Source organism: Cebus imitator, unplaced genomic scaffold (genome assembly GCF_001604975.1).
Source record: "Cebus imitator isolate Cc_AM_T3 unplaced genomic scaffold, Cebus_imitator-1.0 Scaffold8, whole genome shotgun sequence".
Lineage (NCBI taxonomy): Eukaryota > Metazoa > Chordata > Mammalia > Primates > Cebidae > Cebus > Cebus imitator.
In genome coordinates this window covers 6,766,077-6,784,201 of record NW_016107323.1, presented here as the reverse complement: position 1 = coordinate 6,784,201, position 18,125 = coordinate 6,766,077, and the positions used below count along the sequence as shown (strand labels likewise).

General features: G+C 53.8%; 2 protein-coding genes and 1 long non-coding RNA gene across 6 annotated transcripts in view; 2 read left to right on the top strand and 1 right to left on the bottom strand.

The window, feature by feature from the left end:
- The window catches only part of TRPV4 (transient receptor potential cation channel subfamily V member 4), a 50,565-nt gene extending 49,663 nt beyond the window's left edge, over positions 1 to 902 (top strand). Inside the window, exon 16 of one of the 2 annotated variants that reach the window (XM_017541711.2) lies at positions 210 to 902. In XM_017541711.2, coding sequence (XP_017397200.1) covers positions 210 to 364 — 155 coding nt within the window. In that variant the 3' untranslated portion in view covers positions 365 to 902. The remainder of the gene's footprint in view (positions 1 to 209) is intronic. The other variant, XM_037743243.1, reaches the window with a different exon arrangement.
- Positions 903 to 4,111: 3,209 nt separating this feature from the next.
- The window catches only part of LOC119473191, a 47,465-nt gene continuing 33,451 nt past the window's right edge, over positions 4,112 to 18,125 (top strand). The window contains exon 1 of the long non-coding RNA XR_005202397.1: positions 4,112 to 4,682. This is a non-coding gene — a long non-coding RNA (uncharacterized LOC119473191). The remainder of the gene's footprint in view (positions 4,683 to 18,125) is intronic.
- The window catches only part of FAM222A (family with sequence similarity 222 member A), a 55,485-nt gene continuing 52,975 nt past the window's right edge, over positions 15,616 to 18,125 (bottom strand). For all 3 annotated transcript variants that reach the window (XM_017541681.2, XM_037743233.1, XM_037743231.1), the window contains one exon: positions 15,616 to 18,115. In XM_017541681.2, the coding sequence (XP_017397170.1) occupies positions 16,839 to 18,115 (1,277 nt within the window). In that variant the 3' untranslated portion in view covers positions 15,616 to 16,838. The remainder of the gene's footprint in view (positions 18,116 to 18,125) is intronic.

Genomic DNA, 18,125 nt, shown 5'->3' with positions numbered 1-18,125 from the left:
TTGGCTTTGGCCTTGAATCCTGGTTCCTCCGTTGACGCCTGGGGAGGCACCTTGACCTCGCTTGAGCCCGTTTCCACCCCTGTAAAATAAGCATAGTCAAACCCCCCCTTCAGATCACTGTGGAGTGCCCAGTATACAGCAGGCACTCCATATATGCTCGCTGTCTCTCCACCCCCTCCTCCCCTCCGTCTGATGTGCTCTCGGTGCAGATCGCTGGTCCTCGGTGGTGCCCCGCGTGGTGGAACTGAACAAGAACTCCAACCCAGACGAGGTGGTGGTGCCTCTGGACAGCATGGGGAACCCCCGCTGCGACCACCAGCAGGGTTACCCCCCCAAGTGGAGGACTGATGACTCCCCGCTCTAGGGACTTCGGCACAGCCCCAGCCTCTCCGCCGGCCCATTTCTAGTCCACACGCATTTCAGCAGTGCCTTCTAGGGTGTCCCCCCACGCCCTGCTTTGGCCCCAGAGGCGAGGGCCCAGTGGAGGTGCCAGGAAGGCCCCAGGACCCCCTGGTCTCCAGGCTCTGCCTCCCCTCTCCAGGGTGGGGGCCCCTGGCCACCTGTCTCGCTCCCATGGAGTCACATAAGCCAACGCCAGGGCCCCTCCACCCACAGGGCTCAGGCCCCGGCCCCTGCCCCTCCTTTATTTATTTGCTCTGCTCTCAGGAAGTGGCATGACCCCCGCCCCAGCTGGAACCTGGCAGAGGCCTCAGGACCCCGTTCCAGGTGCGCTGCCCGGCCAAGGCCCAGCCCCAGCCTGAGCCGCACGCGCCACCATGTGCGGCAGCATGGCAGCTTTGCGAGGGGCTGGAGCCCCCGGCGCGGGGCCGTGCCTTCTGTGCGTTCTGTAGAGTGTCTGGGATTTGCCGGTGCTCAATAAATGTTTATTCATTGATGGTGGAGATGGCAGGATGATGGTGGGGGATGGTAACAGGCATGAGACAACAGCAAGGGCGATGGAAGAGCTAGGACATGCCTGGGGGGAGGCAGAGGCAGGGGCAGGGCTGAGAGCGAAGGCGGAAGTACTGACCGGGTGGCACTGAGAGTGTTGGTGGTTGGGGCTGGACTGGGTGGTGGTGGTGGCGGTGCTGGCCTGAGAGGTGGCTGGGATTAGCGTGGCCGTGGGGAAGGTGGGGTGGAGGGAGGGGAGGAGAGTGACTGGCGGGGGTAATGATGCTGGTCAGGGAGAGCCATGTTGGCAGGGGAGAGTGACGCTGGTGGGGAAGACAGTGCTGGCTGGGATAATGATGCCCGTGGGGACAGTACATTTGGGCAGGGGTGAATAATACGGGCTGGGGTTTGATGATGCAGGTGCGGGGACTCTGGTGCTCATCAGGGGACAGTGATGCTGCTGGGAGGACTGTCCTGCTAGTGGGGAGGACGGAGCAGGCGTGGCAGTGGGCGAGCCTCAAGTATCGGCTGGGGTGTTGGGTGTGCATGTCGGCTGCGGTGGTGAGGACTATGGTGGCATGGTGCATTGGCAGTGCTTGTGGAGCTGGGGGGGGAGCTCACGGTGCTGCTGGGCTGAGTGGGATGGCGCCTCCTTGGGGACTGCCTGCCTGTGTCTGTCCACGGGGCCGCGTGCCAGCCTGAGCTGTAAGCCATGAGCTGGAGGTGAGGCTGACCCTCTTCCCTTCTGTATTAGTCTGTTCTCATGCTGCTGATAAAGACATACCCGAGACTGGGTAATTTGTAAAGAAAAAAATGGATTCACAGTTCCATGTGTTGGGGGAGGCCTCACCATCATGGCAGAAGGCAAAAGGCACGTCTCACATGGCAGCAGGCAAGAGAGAAGAGAGCTTGTGCAGGGAAATGCCCCTTTATAAAACCATCAGATCTCATGAGACTTATTGACTATCACAAGAACAATACGGGAAAGATCCGCCGCCATGATTCAATTACCTCACACTGGGTCCCTCCCAGGACACATGGGAATTGTGGGAGCTACAATTCAAGATGAGATTTGGGTGGGGACACTGCTACAACATATCACCTTTCCAGGGCAGCCATTCGCCCAGGGTCACACCCAACATCAGTCAAGCTCCCAGGCAGCTCCAGACCTCCTGGCATGAGGAGGGATCCCACAGCCAAGGAAGCCTCAGCCAGCTACAGTTTCCCATGGCCTCCAGTTCTGGGTCCAGTCTCGGGCTGCGATCTCATGTCCTTCTGAAGCTTCAGTCAGGAAGAGCTTGGGTCTCGGAGGAGACCAAGGTCAAGGGCAGCTGCGGTGGAAACTAGCAAGGGCTTGGGTTGAGCAGACTGGGCTTGTATTGGCAATGGGTTATTTGGTCCAGGGAACATCGGTTGAGTCACTTTACCTCTCTGGGCCTCCACCTCTTCATCTGTCAGAAGGGAGAGTCAGTGGCAGGAGGGACATGAGTCTACCAAGCTCCGTGAGGACTGGGATTACCTCCAAGGCCGGCCAGGGGGCTCCAAGCCCCCACCTCCTCCTCCATTGCTCTCCAGGAGCCCATGGCACCCTGTGGTCCAGGGGTAGCCCAGCTTTTCCCAGGGCTCCGTGCTTTCTCATCTGATCCCACACGCAGACAGGGGTCCTCAGGCAGCGCTCTCCGCAGGCATCCCTGGAGCCATTCTGATTAGGCGGGTTGTGTCAGAGGTTGTGCCTGAGCCAGTCCCCACGTCCGGGTGACGGGATGCTCCCTGCTAAACCTCCCCAGAACCACAGGGAACCCCAGCTAAGACTGGCAGGTCAGCTCCCCGGAGGCTGCAGACAAGCATCTTTCCCTCAGGTCAGGCTCTGGGAAGGAGCAGCCGTTGTGACTGAGCTCCTGGGGCTCGACTCTGAGAAGGGCAGCAGGTTGGGGGCGGAGAGAGGAACACTTCCTTTTCCTCTACTCTGCGGAGGTGAAAACTCTTTTACTTAAGTTGTTGGTGTTGGTCTCTTCCCCTGGGTTGGTCAGAAGACAAGATGGCTACCTGGATCTTTCCTTGAAGCTGGTTGTTTGGGACAAGGAAGGGGCCTATTTTGCCTTGGGTGCCTTGAAAAGAGCAAGAATGGCAAGAGGGGACATTGGCAGGTGGGGGAGGTCCTAGAAGGCTCTGGATTTGGGCTGGGCACAGTGGCTCAAATCTGTAATCCCAGCACTTTGGGAGGCCAAGGCAGGCGGATCACCTGAGGTCAGGAGTTCGAGACCAGCCTGGCCAACATGGTGAAACCCTGTCTCTACTAAAAATACAAAAATTAGCCAGGTGTGATGGCATGCGCCTGTAATCCCAGCCACTTGGGAAGCTGAGGCAGACGAATTGCTTGAACCTGGGAGGCAGAGGTTGCATTGAGCCAAGTTTGCACCATTGCACTCCAGCCTGGGCAACAAGAGTGAAACTATGTCAAAAAAAAAAAAGTTCCGGATTTGGAATCCAGAGAATTGATTTGAGTCTTGCCTCAGGGACTGATCTTCCGGGCATTTGTAGGTAGATCAGAAATGTTCTGAGCCTCAGTTTCCTCATCTGTAAAATGGGCACAGACTTTGTGATGATCAGGTAATTCCAGGGGGCCTTTAAATTCCCCCAGGCAGGCTGGGCACAATGGCTCAGGCCTGTAATCGTAGCACTTTGGGAGTCCAAAGTGGGCAGATCACCTGAGGTCAGGAATTCCAGACCAGCCTGGCCAACATGGTGAAACCTCGTCTCTACTAAAAATATGAAAATTAGCTGGGCATGGTGGCGCACCCTCTCTAATCTCAGCTACTCAGGAGGCTGAGGCAAGAGAATCGCTTGAGCCCTGGGGGGGTGGGGGTGGGAGGGGGTGGGACGGAGGTTGCAAAAAGCTGAGATCACAGCACTGCACTCCAGCCTGGGTTACAAGCGAGACTCTGTGTCAAAAAAAAAAAAAGAAAGAAAGAAAAAAATTCCCCCAGGCAGCAGTTGAATCATAAATAATACCCAAATCAATGAGGAAGAAGAGACAATTGTGGCTGGAGTATTCATACAGTTATGTGATTTGGGTAGCAAGTAACAGAAAATTTACACTGGCTGAAAGAGAGAAAATATTTATTATCTCAGTAGGATGCCCCAAGTTAGGGAGGATACGAAGGCTGGTTAATTAAGTGTCTCCGTGATTATTAAGGACCCAGTTCTGTTCTTTATGTATTCCTTCAGCATTTAAGTATGGATTCCAACCATGCGTCAGGCACTGGGCGAGGCAATGCCCGCCTAGTGTGCTGGCTTTTTCGTCACGCCAGTTTTCCTCAAGGACACAAGATGGCGCCCTTGATCCGGGCATCACATCCAGATTCCGTTTCATTCACAAGGAGGGAAGGCAGCCCTTTCTCTTTTTCCCTGACATTTCCTAGCTGGCCTCTTCTCTTCTATTATGGGCCAGAGTTATGTCACGTGTCCCCCACTTCAGCCAATCAACAGGCAGGAAACAACAATTGGCCTAAAGAAGCAGATGGCAATATGGAGGAAGGAAGTAATCCCAGCCAGGCCTGGGTTTTGTGAGAAAGAGGATGTGGGAATTGATATTGCCTAGGCAACCAGTAGCATCTACTACAGCCCTTTTTGCAGATGTCCACCCTCCACCCCAACAGTGTCACCAAGAATGGCAGTGGTTCATTCTGGGTCTGTGAAGAAGTCACTTCTCTAGGGGCAGACGGGATGGGCCTGCCTGCCAACAAAATCAAAACAGCCTCCCAACTCAAAGAGACTCAGTAACGTCCAAGGTGAGTGTTTAATTCATTTATTTTCATTTTTTTTTTTTAAATAAGACAGGGCCTCACTCTGTTGCCCAGAATGGAGAGCAGTAGTGCAATCTTGGCTCATTGCAACCTCCCTGTCCCAGGCTCAGGCGAATCTCCTGCCTCAGCCTCCGGAGTAGCTGGGATTATAGGCACACACCACTATCTCCAGGCTAATTATTTTTATTTTTTATAATGAAATAATTTTGGCTATGAATTTTCCTATGAGTACACTTTTAGCCATGTAGTTAGTTTTTCAACTGTGATTTTTCAAAATATTTGATGGTTTGGATATTGACTGTGACTCAACAGCTGTCTGGGGGAACTTAAAAATTTACAAGTGATTGGGATTTTGTTTGCTCCAGTAAGATCTTAAACATAACCTTTCCCAGTGTTTTCAAAGTGTGGGACATGCGCTGGTGGTATGCCAGAGTATTCTCAGGTGATACAATGGACATGGGATCACAGTTTAAAAACCCATGTTCTTCTTTCAGTTCTCTGTGTCCCTTGACTATATCAAGGTCTCAGTTTGGTTTTTCTGTGTTTTAAATGCCTTCCCAACATTCACTAATCTTTGTTTTCAAATAGAGAAAAGTCTTAGCTCAGAACCTCTGGAAGAACATGGTATCTAGGAAGAGCTTAAAAACATTTTAATTTCGTGGCAGGGCATGGTGGCTCATGCCTGTAATCCCAGCGCTTTGGGAGGCTGAGGCAGGTGGATCACCTGAGGTCAGGAGTTCAAGACCAGCCTGGCCAACACAGTGAAACCCTGTCTAAAAATACAAAAAATACACGCACACACAAATCAGCTGGGTGTGGCGGTGTGTGCCTGTAAGCCAGGTACTCGGGAGGCTGAGACAGGAGAATCACTTGAACCTAGGAGGTGGAGGTTGCAGTAAGCCAAGATCGTGCCACTGCAATTCAGCCTTGGTGATAGAGTAAGATTCTGTCTCTAAAAATAAAACCATTTTAATTTTGCTTTATTTTAGAGTAATAAAGCCTTCTTTTTATGGAAAATGATACAATTTTCTAGATAAAGTAGTGGTCTCAAGTGTAGTTTACAAGAAAGTCATTTAGGAATAAAAATGTAGCTTGTTAAAAAAAAACAGGCCGGGCGCGGTGGCTCACGCCTGTAATCCCAGCACTTTGGGAGGCCGAGACGGGTGAATCATGAGGTCAAGAGATCGAGACCGTCCTGGTCAACATGGTGAAACCCCGTCTCTACTAAAAATACAAAAATTAGCTGGGCATGGTGGCGCACGCCTGTAGTCCCAGCTACCTGGGAGGCTGAGGCAGGGGAATTGCCTGAACCCAGGAGACGGAGGGTGCGGTGAGCCGAGATCGCACCACTGCACTCCAGCCTGGGTAACAAGAGTGAAACTCCGTCTCAAAAAAAAAAAAAAAAAAAAATACTTAGATGATTTTAGGAACTATATTAAATGAATAAACTTTCATGGGGAAAATGGTGATTATGTTATAGAAATGACTGATATTTGGGAATCATTAAATTAGCCCAATCCTATATCCACGCTTGATCCCTTTTCACCACTACACCTCTGTATTTGCATACCTCCTGTGACAGGAGGTTCATCACCTCTGAAGACTGTAAAAAAGCAGCATCCGGCCAGGCGCGGTGGCTCAAGCCTGTAATCCCAGCACTTTGGGAGGCCGAGGCGGGTGGATCACAAGGTCAAGAGATCGAGACCATCCTGGTCAACATGGTGAAACCCCGTCTCTACTAAAAACTACAAAAAATCAGCTGGGCATGGTGGCGCGTGCCTGTAGTCCCAGCTACTCAGGAGGCTGAGGCAGGAGAATTGCCTGAACCCAGGAGGCGGACGTTGCGGTGAGCCGAGATCGCGCCATTGCACTCCAGCCTGGGTAACAAGAGCGAAACTCTGTCTCAAAAAAAAAAAAAAAAAAAAGCAGCATCCGTAGTTTAATACCTGATGCCCTTCTCCAATATCAAGCGCTGTGGTTCCTTTAGCCACTCGTCAGGTAATCACTGCAGCTACCAAGTATGGAATGCTCCTGTGTCTGACACGGCCATTCAGTCTAAGACTGAGGAGGTGCAGTTAAAGGTCACACAACTTGTAAGTAGATGAGGTGGAATTTAAACCTCAGGCAGTAATTCCAAAACCCCAGGCCCTTGCCCACGTGATCTCATTTCCTCTTCTGTGTAATCCTGGGAGGTAAAGAATAAGAGGTTTTGTTCCCTTTTCGAATAAGGCACAGAGATGAAGTGATCTGTTCAAGGTCACCCAGCTACCTGATGAGTGTGGATTTGAATCTAAATGTCATCTGACTCCAAAGATGCCAAGCCAACCTTCCTTTGCCATCATCTCTTACCATCTTCTCCACCCCAGTTGCTCAGTTGTGCAGGAGATCTCGTCTGTCTTTTTGGAGGTAAATACTTTCAATAAAGGATAAAAATTCACCTTCATTCATTGAACTCTTCAAGTGTCCCAGGTGTGATCTTTTATATATGGCACCTCATTGAAGTCTCACGGGGATTCTATTCAGTTGGCACTCTTTTTTTTTTTTTTTTGAGACGGAGTTTCGCTCTTGTTGCCCAGGCTGGAGTGCAATGGCGCGATCTCGGCTTACTGCAACCTCCTCCACCTCCTGGGTTCAGGCAATTCTCCTGCCTCAGCCTCCTGAGTAGCTGGGATTACAGGCATGTGCCACCATGCCCAGCTGATTTTTTGTATTTTTAGTAGAGACGGGGTTTCACTATGTTGACCAGGATGGTTTCGATCTCTTGACCTTGTGATCCACCCGCCTCGGCCTCCCAAAGTGCTGGGATTACAGGCGTGAGCCACCGCACCCGGTATTCAGTTGGCACTCTTAATTACCTTCCCCATGCCTTGCGCCATATTAGTCACAGTTTTAGGGGCACAGACTTGTGACAGCAAGTCTGAATACACATTGGCTCACATTAGTGAAAAGACCAGGCATGTTTGGCTTCAGGTATGGCTGGATCCAGGGGCTTGAATGAGGTAATTAGGACTCAGTCTCTCTATTGTGTGCTTGTCTCACAGCTCTGTCTTCCTTCAGTGAAGCTTTCTTCTTAGACAGGCTCTCCCAAGGTGTTGAACCCTGGAAGCTGCAAACTGACATCCTACCAACTCAACAATCTTAGAGAAAAGAGCTGCTTGTTCAGTCATCCCAGCCAAAGCCCCAGGTCCCTGACTCTCACTGGACCAACTTGGGTCATGTGTCCGCTCCTGAACCAATCACTGTGGCTTGGGAAGCAGAATGATCTCTGATTGGTCAGACTTGAGCTATTTGCCGATCTCCAGAGCTGGGGTAGAGTTAGCTTCTCCCAGACCCAGGGGCCTAAGAGTGGGGAATGGCAGTGCCCTAAGCAAAGTCAGAATGTGGACACCTGTGCTAGATGGCCTCCGTGGCCCCAAATCCCCACCCTTCCCTTTATTTGCGCCCTTTGCAGTCTAACTTTGTGATGTCCCCCCACCGTGGGCAAAGCATAATTTCCCACACCTGGGCTTGACCATATGACTTGTCTTGACCAATGGAGTGTTACCAGACGTGCCAGGGCCAGCCCTCGGGAGGAGGTTGAGAGACACCAAGTCACCCCAGGCAATCTGGCTGAGATAGAGGAACCCCGCAGCTACGTGAGAATGAATGTTTTTGGATACCACGAATTTTTTATAAGAGTGCGTGTGTGTGTAATGCACGCAATAGCTAATGGATACAGACACTAGAAGAGAGTAAATAGAACCCGGGCAGGCCAAAAAACTAAATATCTACTATATTCCATGTTATAGATGAGGAAACAGGTTCAGAGAGGTGTAGGCTCTTGCTCAGGGCACCTGGCTGCTAAGCAGTGGGGTTGGGAGTGGAAGCCAGGCGCTCTGCTCAGAACCCATGCTGGAGAGAAAACACTCTGATCCCTGAGCAGCGGGAGGTAAGGAGGCCAGGCCACTTCCACGGTGAAGACTGTGGCCTGTCACTTTCACGGAGCTCCCCAGCCTGTCAGCATTCACTGAGAGCCCCACACCCCTAACTTTATTCCAGCAAGGACTTGTTCTTGTGCGCGTGTGTGTGTGTTTAATAATGATACAGCACTTGTATGTCATATTTGACAGGAGGGCTTTTTTCCTCCCAAGTGTAAAGCACTACTGGGAAAGAATTAGTGCTACTGGAGGCAAAAACAAAGGGACCCCATCAAAAAAGACAGTCTCTGAAACTCTGGGATCTTAATTGAACAATTACCTCTTATGCCTGTGAATGGTTCATTATTACATGCCCTGTTATTATTAGCTGTTATTATTGTTTTAGATGAATGCTGGGAATTTTGTTTTAATCAAAAGCCGTATTCAGACACGCCGTTCATCTCCCTGCAAAATGCACGCTTCTGACATTTCCGAATGTGATAATGTCGTAGTCGGCAGTCGGTCCCCACACCTCGCTCAGATAACGGTGTACTTAAATACTCCAGGCCTCTGTTCATGCTGTTATTAATTTTTGGCTCCCTGGTGAAAGCATTCATATCAGGATCTAGCACTTCCTTTCTTTGATTCCTTAGGAATCCAGTGTCACTGGGGACAATGAAGTGATCTTTGTTCATCCCAAGCTTTTGAGATAGAAGTAAGAGGGAGGGCAGTGATGGAGCCCGAGGTCAGGATGGGAGAGGTGCTGGATGGTGGAGATTCAAGCCCCAGGACTGAGGTGTGGAAGGCTGGCTCAGGAGAGGCCAGGCTGGGAGTCTTGTGCTCTCAGAGGGAATCACAGAAAGGGGGAAGCAGCATGGATAAGGCACCTGGCATGTGTTAGCTGCTGTGCTTAGAGTTTGGGATTCCTATCTCAGGAACCATGCGTGGGCGCTTGTGGGAGCTCATGAACCAGTATTCGTACCACCCTAGAAATCACGCCCACTCTTCCTTACAGCACCCGAGCCAAACACCGTGACTCTCCTTCCCTCACTAGGTATTAGTATGGGAATAGCCATGTGACCCAGTTCTGCCCCATGAAACAACTGGGGAGGTCTGCTGGGGGAGGGAGAATTCTGGGAAAAGTTTCTGGGAAATTAGGAGAAATCTAGGAAAAGACTGTCCTCTTTGTTGCTGGTCACTGTTGAATCTGGATGTGATGCCTAGAACTGCAGCAGCCACTTTGTGCCCCTGAGGGGCCTTGGCAGCTCAGAAAGATGAAAAGGACATTGGTCCCTGATGACACTGTTGAGCTGCTGAATTAACCAACCATGAGACCACCGTGCCTTAAGGCTTCTTATGATTATTCCAGATAATAAATGTTCTTTTTCATTTAAACCAGTTGAGTCAGGGGGATTTTCTGTTATTTGGCCCATCATGCAATTCAAGTACAAATCTCTATCCCCATTTTACAGATGAAGAAAGTGAGACCCAGTCACTAAGGACACATAGCCTGGATGTGGTGGAGCTGAACCTTTCTAGGGGGTGGCAGGAATTTTGAAAAAACTGCTTAGTGTTTTTGGTGTTTCCAAAGCAGGCCCATATCCGATTTCTCCGCAGCCGCAGGCTGTAATGGCTTCTAACAGGTAAGGACAGGAGAGGGTGGGGTTGGAAGCAGGGACTCAAACCCAGGTCCGCAGATCTCAGCTTAGGATCTTCTCAGCACCGTAAGGTTCTTAGTGACATTAGAGAGTCTCCCTTGCTGTCAGCACCCCTCAGTTTTGGGGGTACACCCCCTGGATCCCAAAGATCTGCCCTTGGCTAGCACAGGTGGGACTGCTGCGGTCCTGGAGATCGGCCACCAGGGGTCGCTGTCGTCACACTCAGGGGCCTCCTCAGAGGTGTTCAGAGGGAAGCTTGGAACTTGGGGGCCCGGTCAGGAAGACTTCTGGTGAGCGCTCTGTTAGGTGTGCCCTGAGGCTTTGAGACAGGAAATATCCTCCCCATCCCCATGCCCCCACCCCAGAAGGAGAGAAGGTGGCCTCAACTGCCTCTGAAGAGTTCAGGACCAAGTTGCTGTGTGCCCTCAGGCAAGTTGCCTCCCCTCTCTGAACTTCAGTTTCCCCTCTTTCAAAATAAGAGTACTCATTCCTACTTCTCAGATGTGGCTTCCTCCTTTTCCCTGAGGGCCTTCACCTTCTTTTGTCCCAAATTTAACAAAATGGACAGGACCAGTTAGGGTGCACCAGAAATGAGACCCAGTGACTTCAGGTCAGGGTTGGGTTCCAGTTCCTGTTCTGCCACAAACTCATGAATCCTTGCGATGTAATTGGGGAAACTGAGGTCCAGAGAGGAGAAAGGACTTGCTCAGTTTCCCCAGTTGCATTTCAAGAGGCAGGATTCAGTATTTCCTGAAGTCCTGTTTGTTCCATGGGGTGTAAATAGATAGAAACAAAAACTTAGGTGGTCAAAAAATTTAGAGAAATGCTGGGTTAAAGCTCTAAGGGGGCTGGGTGTGGTGGCTCATGCCTGTAATCCCAGCACTTTGGGAGGCCAAGAAGGGGGGATCACCTGAGGTCAGGAGTTCGAGACCAGCCTGGCCAACATGGCAAAACCCATCTCTACTAAAAATACAAAAATTAGCCAGGCTAAGTGGCACGTGCCTGTAATCCCAGCTACTCGGGAGGCCGTGGCAGGAGAATCGCTTGAACCTGGGAGGCAGAGGTCACCGTGAGCCAAAATGGCGCCACTGCACTCCAGCCTGGGTGACAGAGCACGACTTTGTCTTAAAAAAGCTGAAAGGGTATCTTGCCTGCAGGATTTGTTAGTTTTTATATGTTAATGCGAATTGTGTATCTCCAAGAGCCGGGATAGGCATGTTTCTGAAACTCTTTGTACTGGGAACCCACTTTTCAAGGTGACTGGGAAGTCAGCTGCACTAGGTGAGGAGCGCCATACCTCACTCTGTGGTACGTCTTTTACCTAACGGCTCTGTGCCGCTAAGTTAAACCTCACACGGTATGTACTTTAAAGTATTAGCCTCATTTCATTTTATGAGACAAGGTCTTGTTCTGTCGCCCAGGCTGTAGTGCAGTGGTGCGATCACGGCTCACTGTGGCCTTTCTCCTTCACCCACAGGACGCCCGGGCAGTTGGGGCCCTGGGACCCAAGGTTGGGCCCGGGTTCTGGAGCCAAATTGGCCACATCTGGTGGTTGACAGTTGTTTTCCTCTTTTCCTCGAAGTGTCGCAGTGGGAGCTTGGACTCAGAATCAGAAGGCCTGTGGTCTATCCCGGCCACTTCGTTCTTCATTCTCAGCTGTGTGACTTTGGGCGAAGCGACTGCCCTTCTGTGGGCCTCACTGACCTCGTCTGTGGTGTGGGCACATGCACCTCTGTTGCTCTGAGGGGTTGTGAGGACCAAGTAACGTTGAGCCCTGAGCCTGGTATCCGGTCTGCCTGTTGTAACTGTGGGATCTCGGTAATTGTGGCAGCCCTCCTGGGCTCAAGTGATCCTCCCACCTGAGCCTCCTGAGTAGCTGGGACTACAGGCGTACACCACTATGCCCAGCTAATCTTAAAATTGTCTGTACAGATGGTATATCACTGTATTGCCCAAGCTGGTCTCGAACTCCTGGGCTCAAGTGATCCTTCAGCCTTGGCTTCCCAGAGTGCTGGGATTACAGGAATGAAACACAGCTCCCCATCAGAGCCTCACTTTACAGTCGGGAAGTAGGTGGCTTAGGAGTGATCACTTGCCCGGGGCCACACACAACTGCTCATGGCCTTAGGATGGAACCAGTTCCGTCTGACCCTCAGACAGCTACACCCCACAGCACTCCGAGGGGTCCCTCTCACAGGACGAATCTGCCCCATCATCCTGACTACCCATCACTTGTGCCACCCCACTCCCTCCTTCGACAGATCTGGAAATTGAGGCTTAGAGAGGCACACAAGTCACCCCGGCTCACACATGGAGTCAGTGGGATACTATGTTGTTTCCTGCCTTCACCCTCCCCCTGCCACTTGCTGGCGAGCTGGTGATGGTGGCAATTTAAACAGAAAACCTTTAGTCCCTTGTTCTCATCTACCACGCTGGCCGGGCCCCACCTTCTCCAGCCAACATTGGGGGCGGGACCTTTAAGAACGCCTGGGCGCAAGTGGAGCTGGGCGTGGAGGAGTCCGGGCGGCAACGAGGGAGATGAGTAGGGCAAAGTTAGGAGCTGCTGTTTTGATGGCAAGTGCAGAAGCTGGAACTTGCCTCAGTTTCCCCCTCCAGAAATGGGGTTGTGGTCTAAAGACAGGGATATGAGTGAAGAAAGCACAGAACCACCCCGGAAAGGTGAGTGTCCGCTCATTGCTTCCTCTGCCCAGATCTGTGCCTGAGACCCGTGGCCTTCTGGGGCATGTCTCTGACCTGGGGTCACCCCGTCTCTGATCTGGGGTGATCTTCTAATGGTTGCTCTGACAGGAAGTGATAGCTGAGGTTCTGTGCCTGCACACCTGGCCACCATATTGGACAGCTCCGTGGTAAAAGGTGCGAGCCCAGGACTGCTAAATGGGGAGAGAGGGGTCGTAGTGTCAGAGCAAGAGACCTAGGGGAAGACTGCAGCTCCTGCTGGGGGCCTGGGTCAGATGGCCGCTTCTCTCTTGCTCCTTCACCCACAGGACGCCCGGGCATCGGGCTCTGGGACCCAAGCCTGGGCCCGGGTTCTGGAGCCAAATTGGCCACATCTGGTGGTTGACAGTTGTTTTCTATTCTCCGCCAAGTGTTGCAGCCGGGAACTCGGACTCAGAATCAGACGGGCCTGGGTTCTATCCCAGCCACTTCGCTGTTCTTCATCCTCAGCTGTGTGACCTTGGGCGAAGCGACTGCCCTTCTGTGGGCCTCACTGACCTCGTCTGATGTGGGCGCGTGCACCTCTGTTGTGCAGAGTGCTTGTGAGGACCAAGTAACGTTGAGCCCTGAGCCTGGCATCCGGTCTGCCTGTAGTTAACTGTGGGATCTCGGTATTTGTAGCAGGGATAATAACACTTTGGTCACGTGTCCTTTCCCCATCAATGCGGTAATCAAAGGTGATTGATTGTATAAAGCATGGTAGAAAGGCTACCCTGGAGGGCACTTTTGAGATCCATTTCCCAGATGGGGAAATGGAGGCCCAAGGAGGCACAGGGAGTCAGTGCTAGGACAGGGCGAGAGCCCTAGGCCCAGACTGTGCCATGCGCCTCCACATGCCACGCACAGACCCCACACCACAGGGGATGAGGGGATGAGCAGGATAGCAGGACAGCAGGTGTGTCCTTGGCCCTGGTCTCCAAATGTGAGGGACCTGGCATGGGGCGTGGCTCCAGCTTTGCCCATTTCGCCTCTCCTGATGCCCCAGTGTGGGTATGCCTGGTGATTGACCAAGGATGTGGGGACCTGGGTGACCAAGTTGGTGCTGGGTGGCCCCAGTGGTGACACCTGGGAACACCTGAGCCACAGGCCACTGCCCAGTGCTACACCTGGCCTAGACCTTGGTTTCCTGCCCACTCCTTCCGAGTGCTCACCCGGTGCTTTTGTCTGCTTGAATTCCATCTCTGGTTCTGGTGCCGCCCCCTTGGGAGATGGATTGGTTAGGGTCACTCACCGTGGCAGGTCTGGAACCCAAGAGGCTGGGCCTGCTGGTTTGCCCCATCCAAGCTCCCCTGGGTTTCAGATGCCCCCAGGTGGACTCTGATTATGAATGGGGATGGGGGTGGGGCTCAATGACAGAATACCTCACTCCCTCTCAACATCCTTGTGGCCGCTGTTCAGCTTGTGTCATCTATAAAGTGGGCATGATTTTATTACCTGCCTGATAGACTCAAGTGAGATCAGAAAAGCACCGTCAGTTGCCGTTTATACTAGTTGTGTCCTATTTGTGACGCAGCCTTCCAGGCAGCTCCGCCTCTCCCAGCTCCTCACCCCACAGGGCCTGGCTCCTGCTCCTCAGGAGCTGGGGTGTGCGCTTGGCTCACTGACCCAGTGCACAAGGACCTGGGTCCCACTCTGGACACAGGAGCCTGTTTCTTCTTCCATGGACTGGGTAGTATGTGCCGCCCGACTTGGATGCCTGGTCTCAGGGAGGTGGACTACCCACCGCAGAGTCGAATCCGAGGCCTCCCCTCTGCCCTGGACTTCACCACTGCCAGTCACCCTGGCAGGGCTCTGTGAATGGGAGGGAGGCCTGCCAGAGCCAGGAGCTCCCCAGCTCCTCCGGCCTGATGTTGGGGTAGGAGGGAGGGGAGGAGGCGAAGGCAGGGACAGGACACAGGGAAGAATCCATGCTGTGAGGCTGAATTCCAGCTTCGCACAGATTTGCTGTGACCTCCTGCAGGTTGCTTTCACGTCTGAGTCTTAGTTTCTTCCTCCTGAACGCCTCCCACCCTGCAAGGGTGTTGTGAGGTTCTGGCAAGATGCAGTAAGTAGGAAAATGCCTGGTACACAGCGAGGGCCTAATAAATGCTGAGGTCCCTGGGGCAGGGGCGGACTCCCGCAAATCCCCAGGCACCAGAGCAGGGGGTAAGGGTGCACCTGCGTGTCTGGCCTGGCTGAGATGGGGTTGGTGGTGGAGATGGCTGCTGCCTAGCCACTGGGGCCTATCCCCAGCCCCACTGCCACCGTGGCCCCTTGGAGCCTGCCAGGCATAGAGGGAGAGCTGGGAAGGAATTGTGATGGAGGGAAGATGCCGTCCCCAGACCACCATGGAGGAAATGAGGAAGACAGCCCCCGTTTGGTTCTGTCTCTGCTGCTCTAGGGATCAATCACTGGCTGTGGTGTAGCGGCCATCAGCCTGTGTGCTACATGACAGTGTCCATCTTGAAAGAGCTGGAAGAGGCGGGGCACTGAATGCAGAAGGCCCCATGCACAGTAGGTACCAGGAGGTTCCTGGCCTGCTTCCCTCCCGGCTGCAAGCCGGTCAGCTGGGAGGAGACAGCCCCCTTCGCTCCTAAGGAGAGGAAGAAAGAAAACGAAAACAAGAGCTACAAAAGCAAAGCTGACAGCTGAGGCACCATCTGTGTTTTCCTTTTTTTTTCTTTCTCTTCGTTTTTAAAACAATATAGTGCAGACTGCACTTCTCACAGTAGAATATAATGGTCAATTTTAGTATAAAAAAAAAAAAACATTCTCAGAGATTTGTAAATGCACTTAGTGCTTGAACAGGCCTTGGAGAGAGTTACAGTACCGCTTCCAGAGCGCCAGAGGGGCTAGGACTTGGGGACTTCATGAGGGGACTCCTGCCTATCTTTCCCCCCTTGATCGTGTGGGACAGGCCTTGGAGGGTGGTTTGCAGGAAGGAGTTGGATTGGGCCTCCCAGTTAAAACCAGGAGGATCCCAAGAGATCCCTCAAAGAAGGCAAGGGAGGTTCTCTCTGAATGAGATCTAAGATCACAGGCCCATCGTTAGCCCCCGTTGTGCCTTTGTGCGAACAGGAAAATGACGCCCCTTCCTCAAGATGTGGAAAATTGTAATAAATATACAAGTTTGGGTGAAAGTGGTATCTCCTTGGACAGGGTGCCCTTGTGCAGTGCACAGCCTGCATAACTGTACCCAGCAGCCCTATAAGATGTATTGGAGGGAAGGGGGAAGGTGGTAGTTCAGGGTTCGGAAAATGGGGATGGGGTGCAACTCTGTTAGGAAGGAATGGTGGGGGAGGGTGGGAGGAGGAACAGGGGACTGGTGTAGTCCCTGGGGCCTCCGTTAGAGTGGTGGGGAGACACTTAGGGCCCAGTGACTTCCTATTGGCCCCCGTGCCCTTTCCCAGAATACTGGGGAGCCAGTGTGGGGAGGCACAGCTGCCTGACCCCTGGGGGCTGCTTTGCCCTCACGCTGACTCTGGTGTGCCCATCTCCTCCCGCACCCCACCTTGGCCTGGGCCCCTGTCCCAGGAGACCCAGAAAAAACCATTCCTGTTTTTGAGTGGTTTCTCTCTCCCTGTCTCTGCCAGCTTAGATAGAGGAAGGCGTGGATGTCAGTGGCTGCCTCCCCGCTCCACGGCCCTCCCTGTGTCCTGGGGCAACCAACGGTGGGGAGGGGCCTTGGTGTGTGAGGTCACCCTGCCCCCCTCCATCCGGCCACAGTGAGGCACCAGCTGGCCTGGCTTCCCTGTGGACATCAGCAGGCACAGGGTGGGGCTGAGTGCCCCTTCGAGCTGCCCACCCTGTTCTGCGGCCTGCCTCCCGGCTCCGCGCCCCGTCCATGTGTCCGTGCGTCCGCAGGGCAGGCCTTATCTGTAGACAGGCAGGCGGATGTGGGCGTGTTGGTGGTCGAGTAGCCGGGGCACTGCCACTGTCTCGTAGCCCTTGCCCAGCATCTGCTCCTTGATGCAGGGCGGCCGGATGTCATTGATGAGATACTCCAGCGACTGGAGGCTGCTGCTTAGCACTGACGTGTTGCACATGCTCTTGCTGGGCAGGCCCGAGAGGGCATCTGCGGGGGGCCCAGCCAGATCCCGGGCTGCCCCTGGCCCCAGCTCCGTGACCGCCACTGCCGCGGCTGGGTTGTAGCAGTCGCTGGTGGGGGTCACCAGCACACTGTTCCAGGGGGCCGCAAAGTACTGGCCCACGGTGAAGCTGGTGGGCAACCCCACACCACAGTTGAGGGGCGACCTGCTGGCCCGCTCATACGCCCGGCCCCCGCAAGCCTCGGGGGACTTGCTGGCCACCGTGCTCCCGCTGTAGGCACGCAGTGGCTGGGGCGGCGGTGGGGGTGGTTTCTGCGGCCACAGCAGGTAATCTAGGCCGCTGTCTGCGTACCCTGCAGGCTTGGTGGTCCCAGCCAATGTCAAGGCTGGGGTGGCTCCCTGGCCCAGCTCGGTGCCTTTCCGGCAGTCGGGCAGACCGGCTGCGGCTGAGTAGGCCATGCTGGGGAAGCTGGGCACTGGGCCGTGCTTGGCAGGGCTGGGATGGGGAACAGCCACGCCCTGGCAGGCAGGGGGTGCGGCGCCCGGGGCCTGGCACTGCTGGTTGAGCTGGTAGAGGAGGCTGTGGATGGAAGGCAGGTTAGAGGGTGGCAGGGGCAGGCCTCGGCCTGGCAAGGGGATGATGGAGGTGGCAGTGGCAGCTGCAGGCAGGCTGGGCGGAGGAGCAGGCACCTCTGGTGGCTTGGGGTAGGCCAAGGCCCCCAGAGTGCTGGGCGCTGGGTAGGGCGCGATGCCCACCTGCACAGCAGCTGGTGACAGCTTGGTCCGCTTGCCCTCGGCGCTCTTGAGCACACTTTTGGCGGGCCCAGCCGGTGCAGCCACGCTGGAGGAGGAGACCGCAGCCTTGACAATGGCCAGAAGGCCCTGGTAGCCGGCAGTGTGCTGCGGGTAGGGGCTGTAGCGCTGGCCGCTGGTGTCATAGCCATTGACTGTGCGGCTGAGGTGCTTGTGTTGGGGCACACGGATGTTGGTGGGGAAGATCTTGATGGACAGCGGGCTGTTGGCCACCTTCTCAGCGTAGGCATCCAGCTCTGCCGGGCTTGGGTAGCGGGAGGAATGCATGGCGCTGGCTACTGCCTCGCCTGCGGGAGG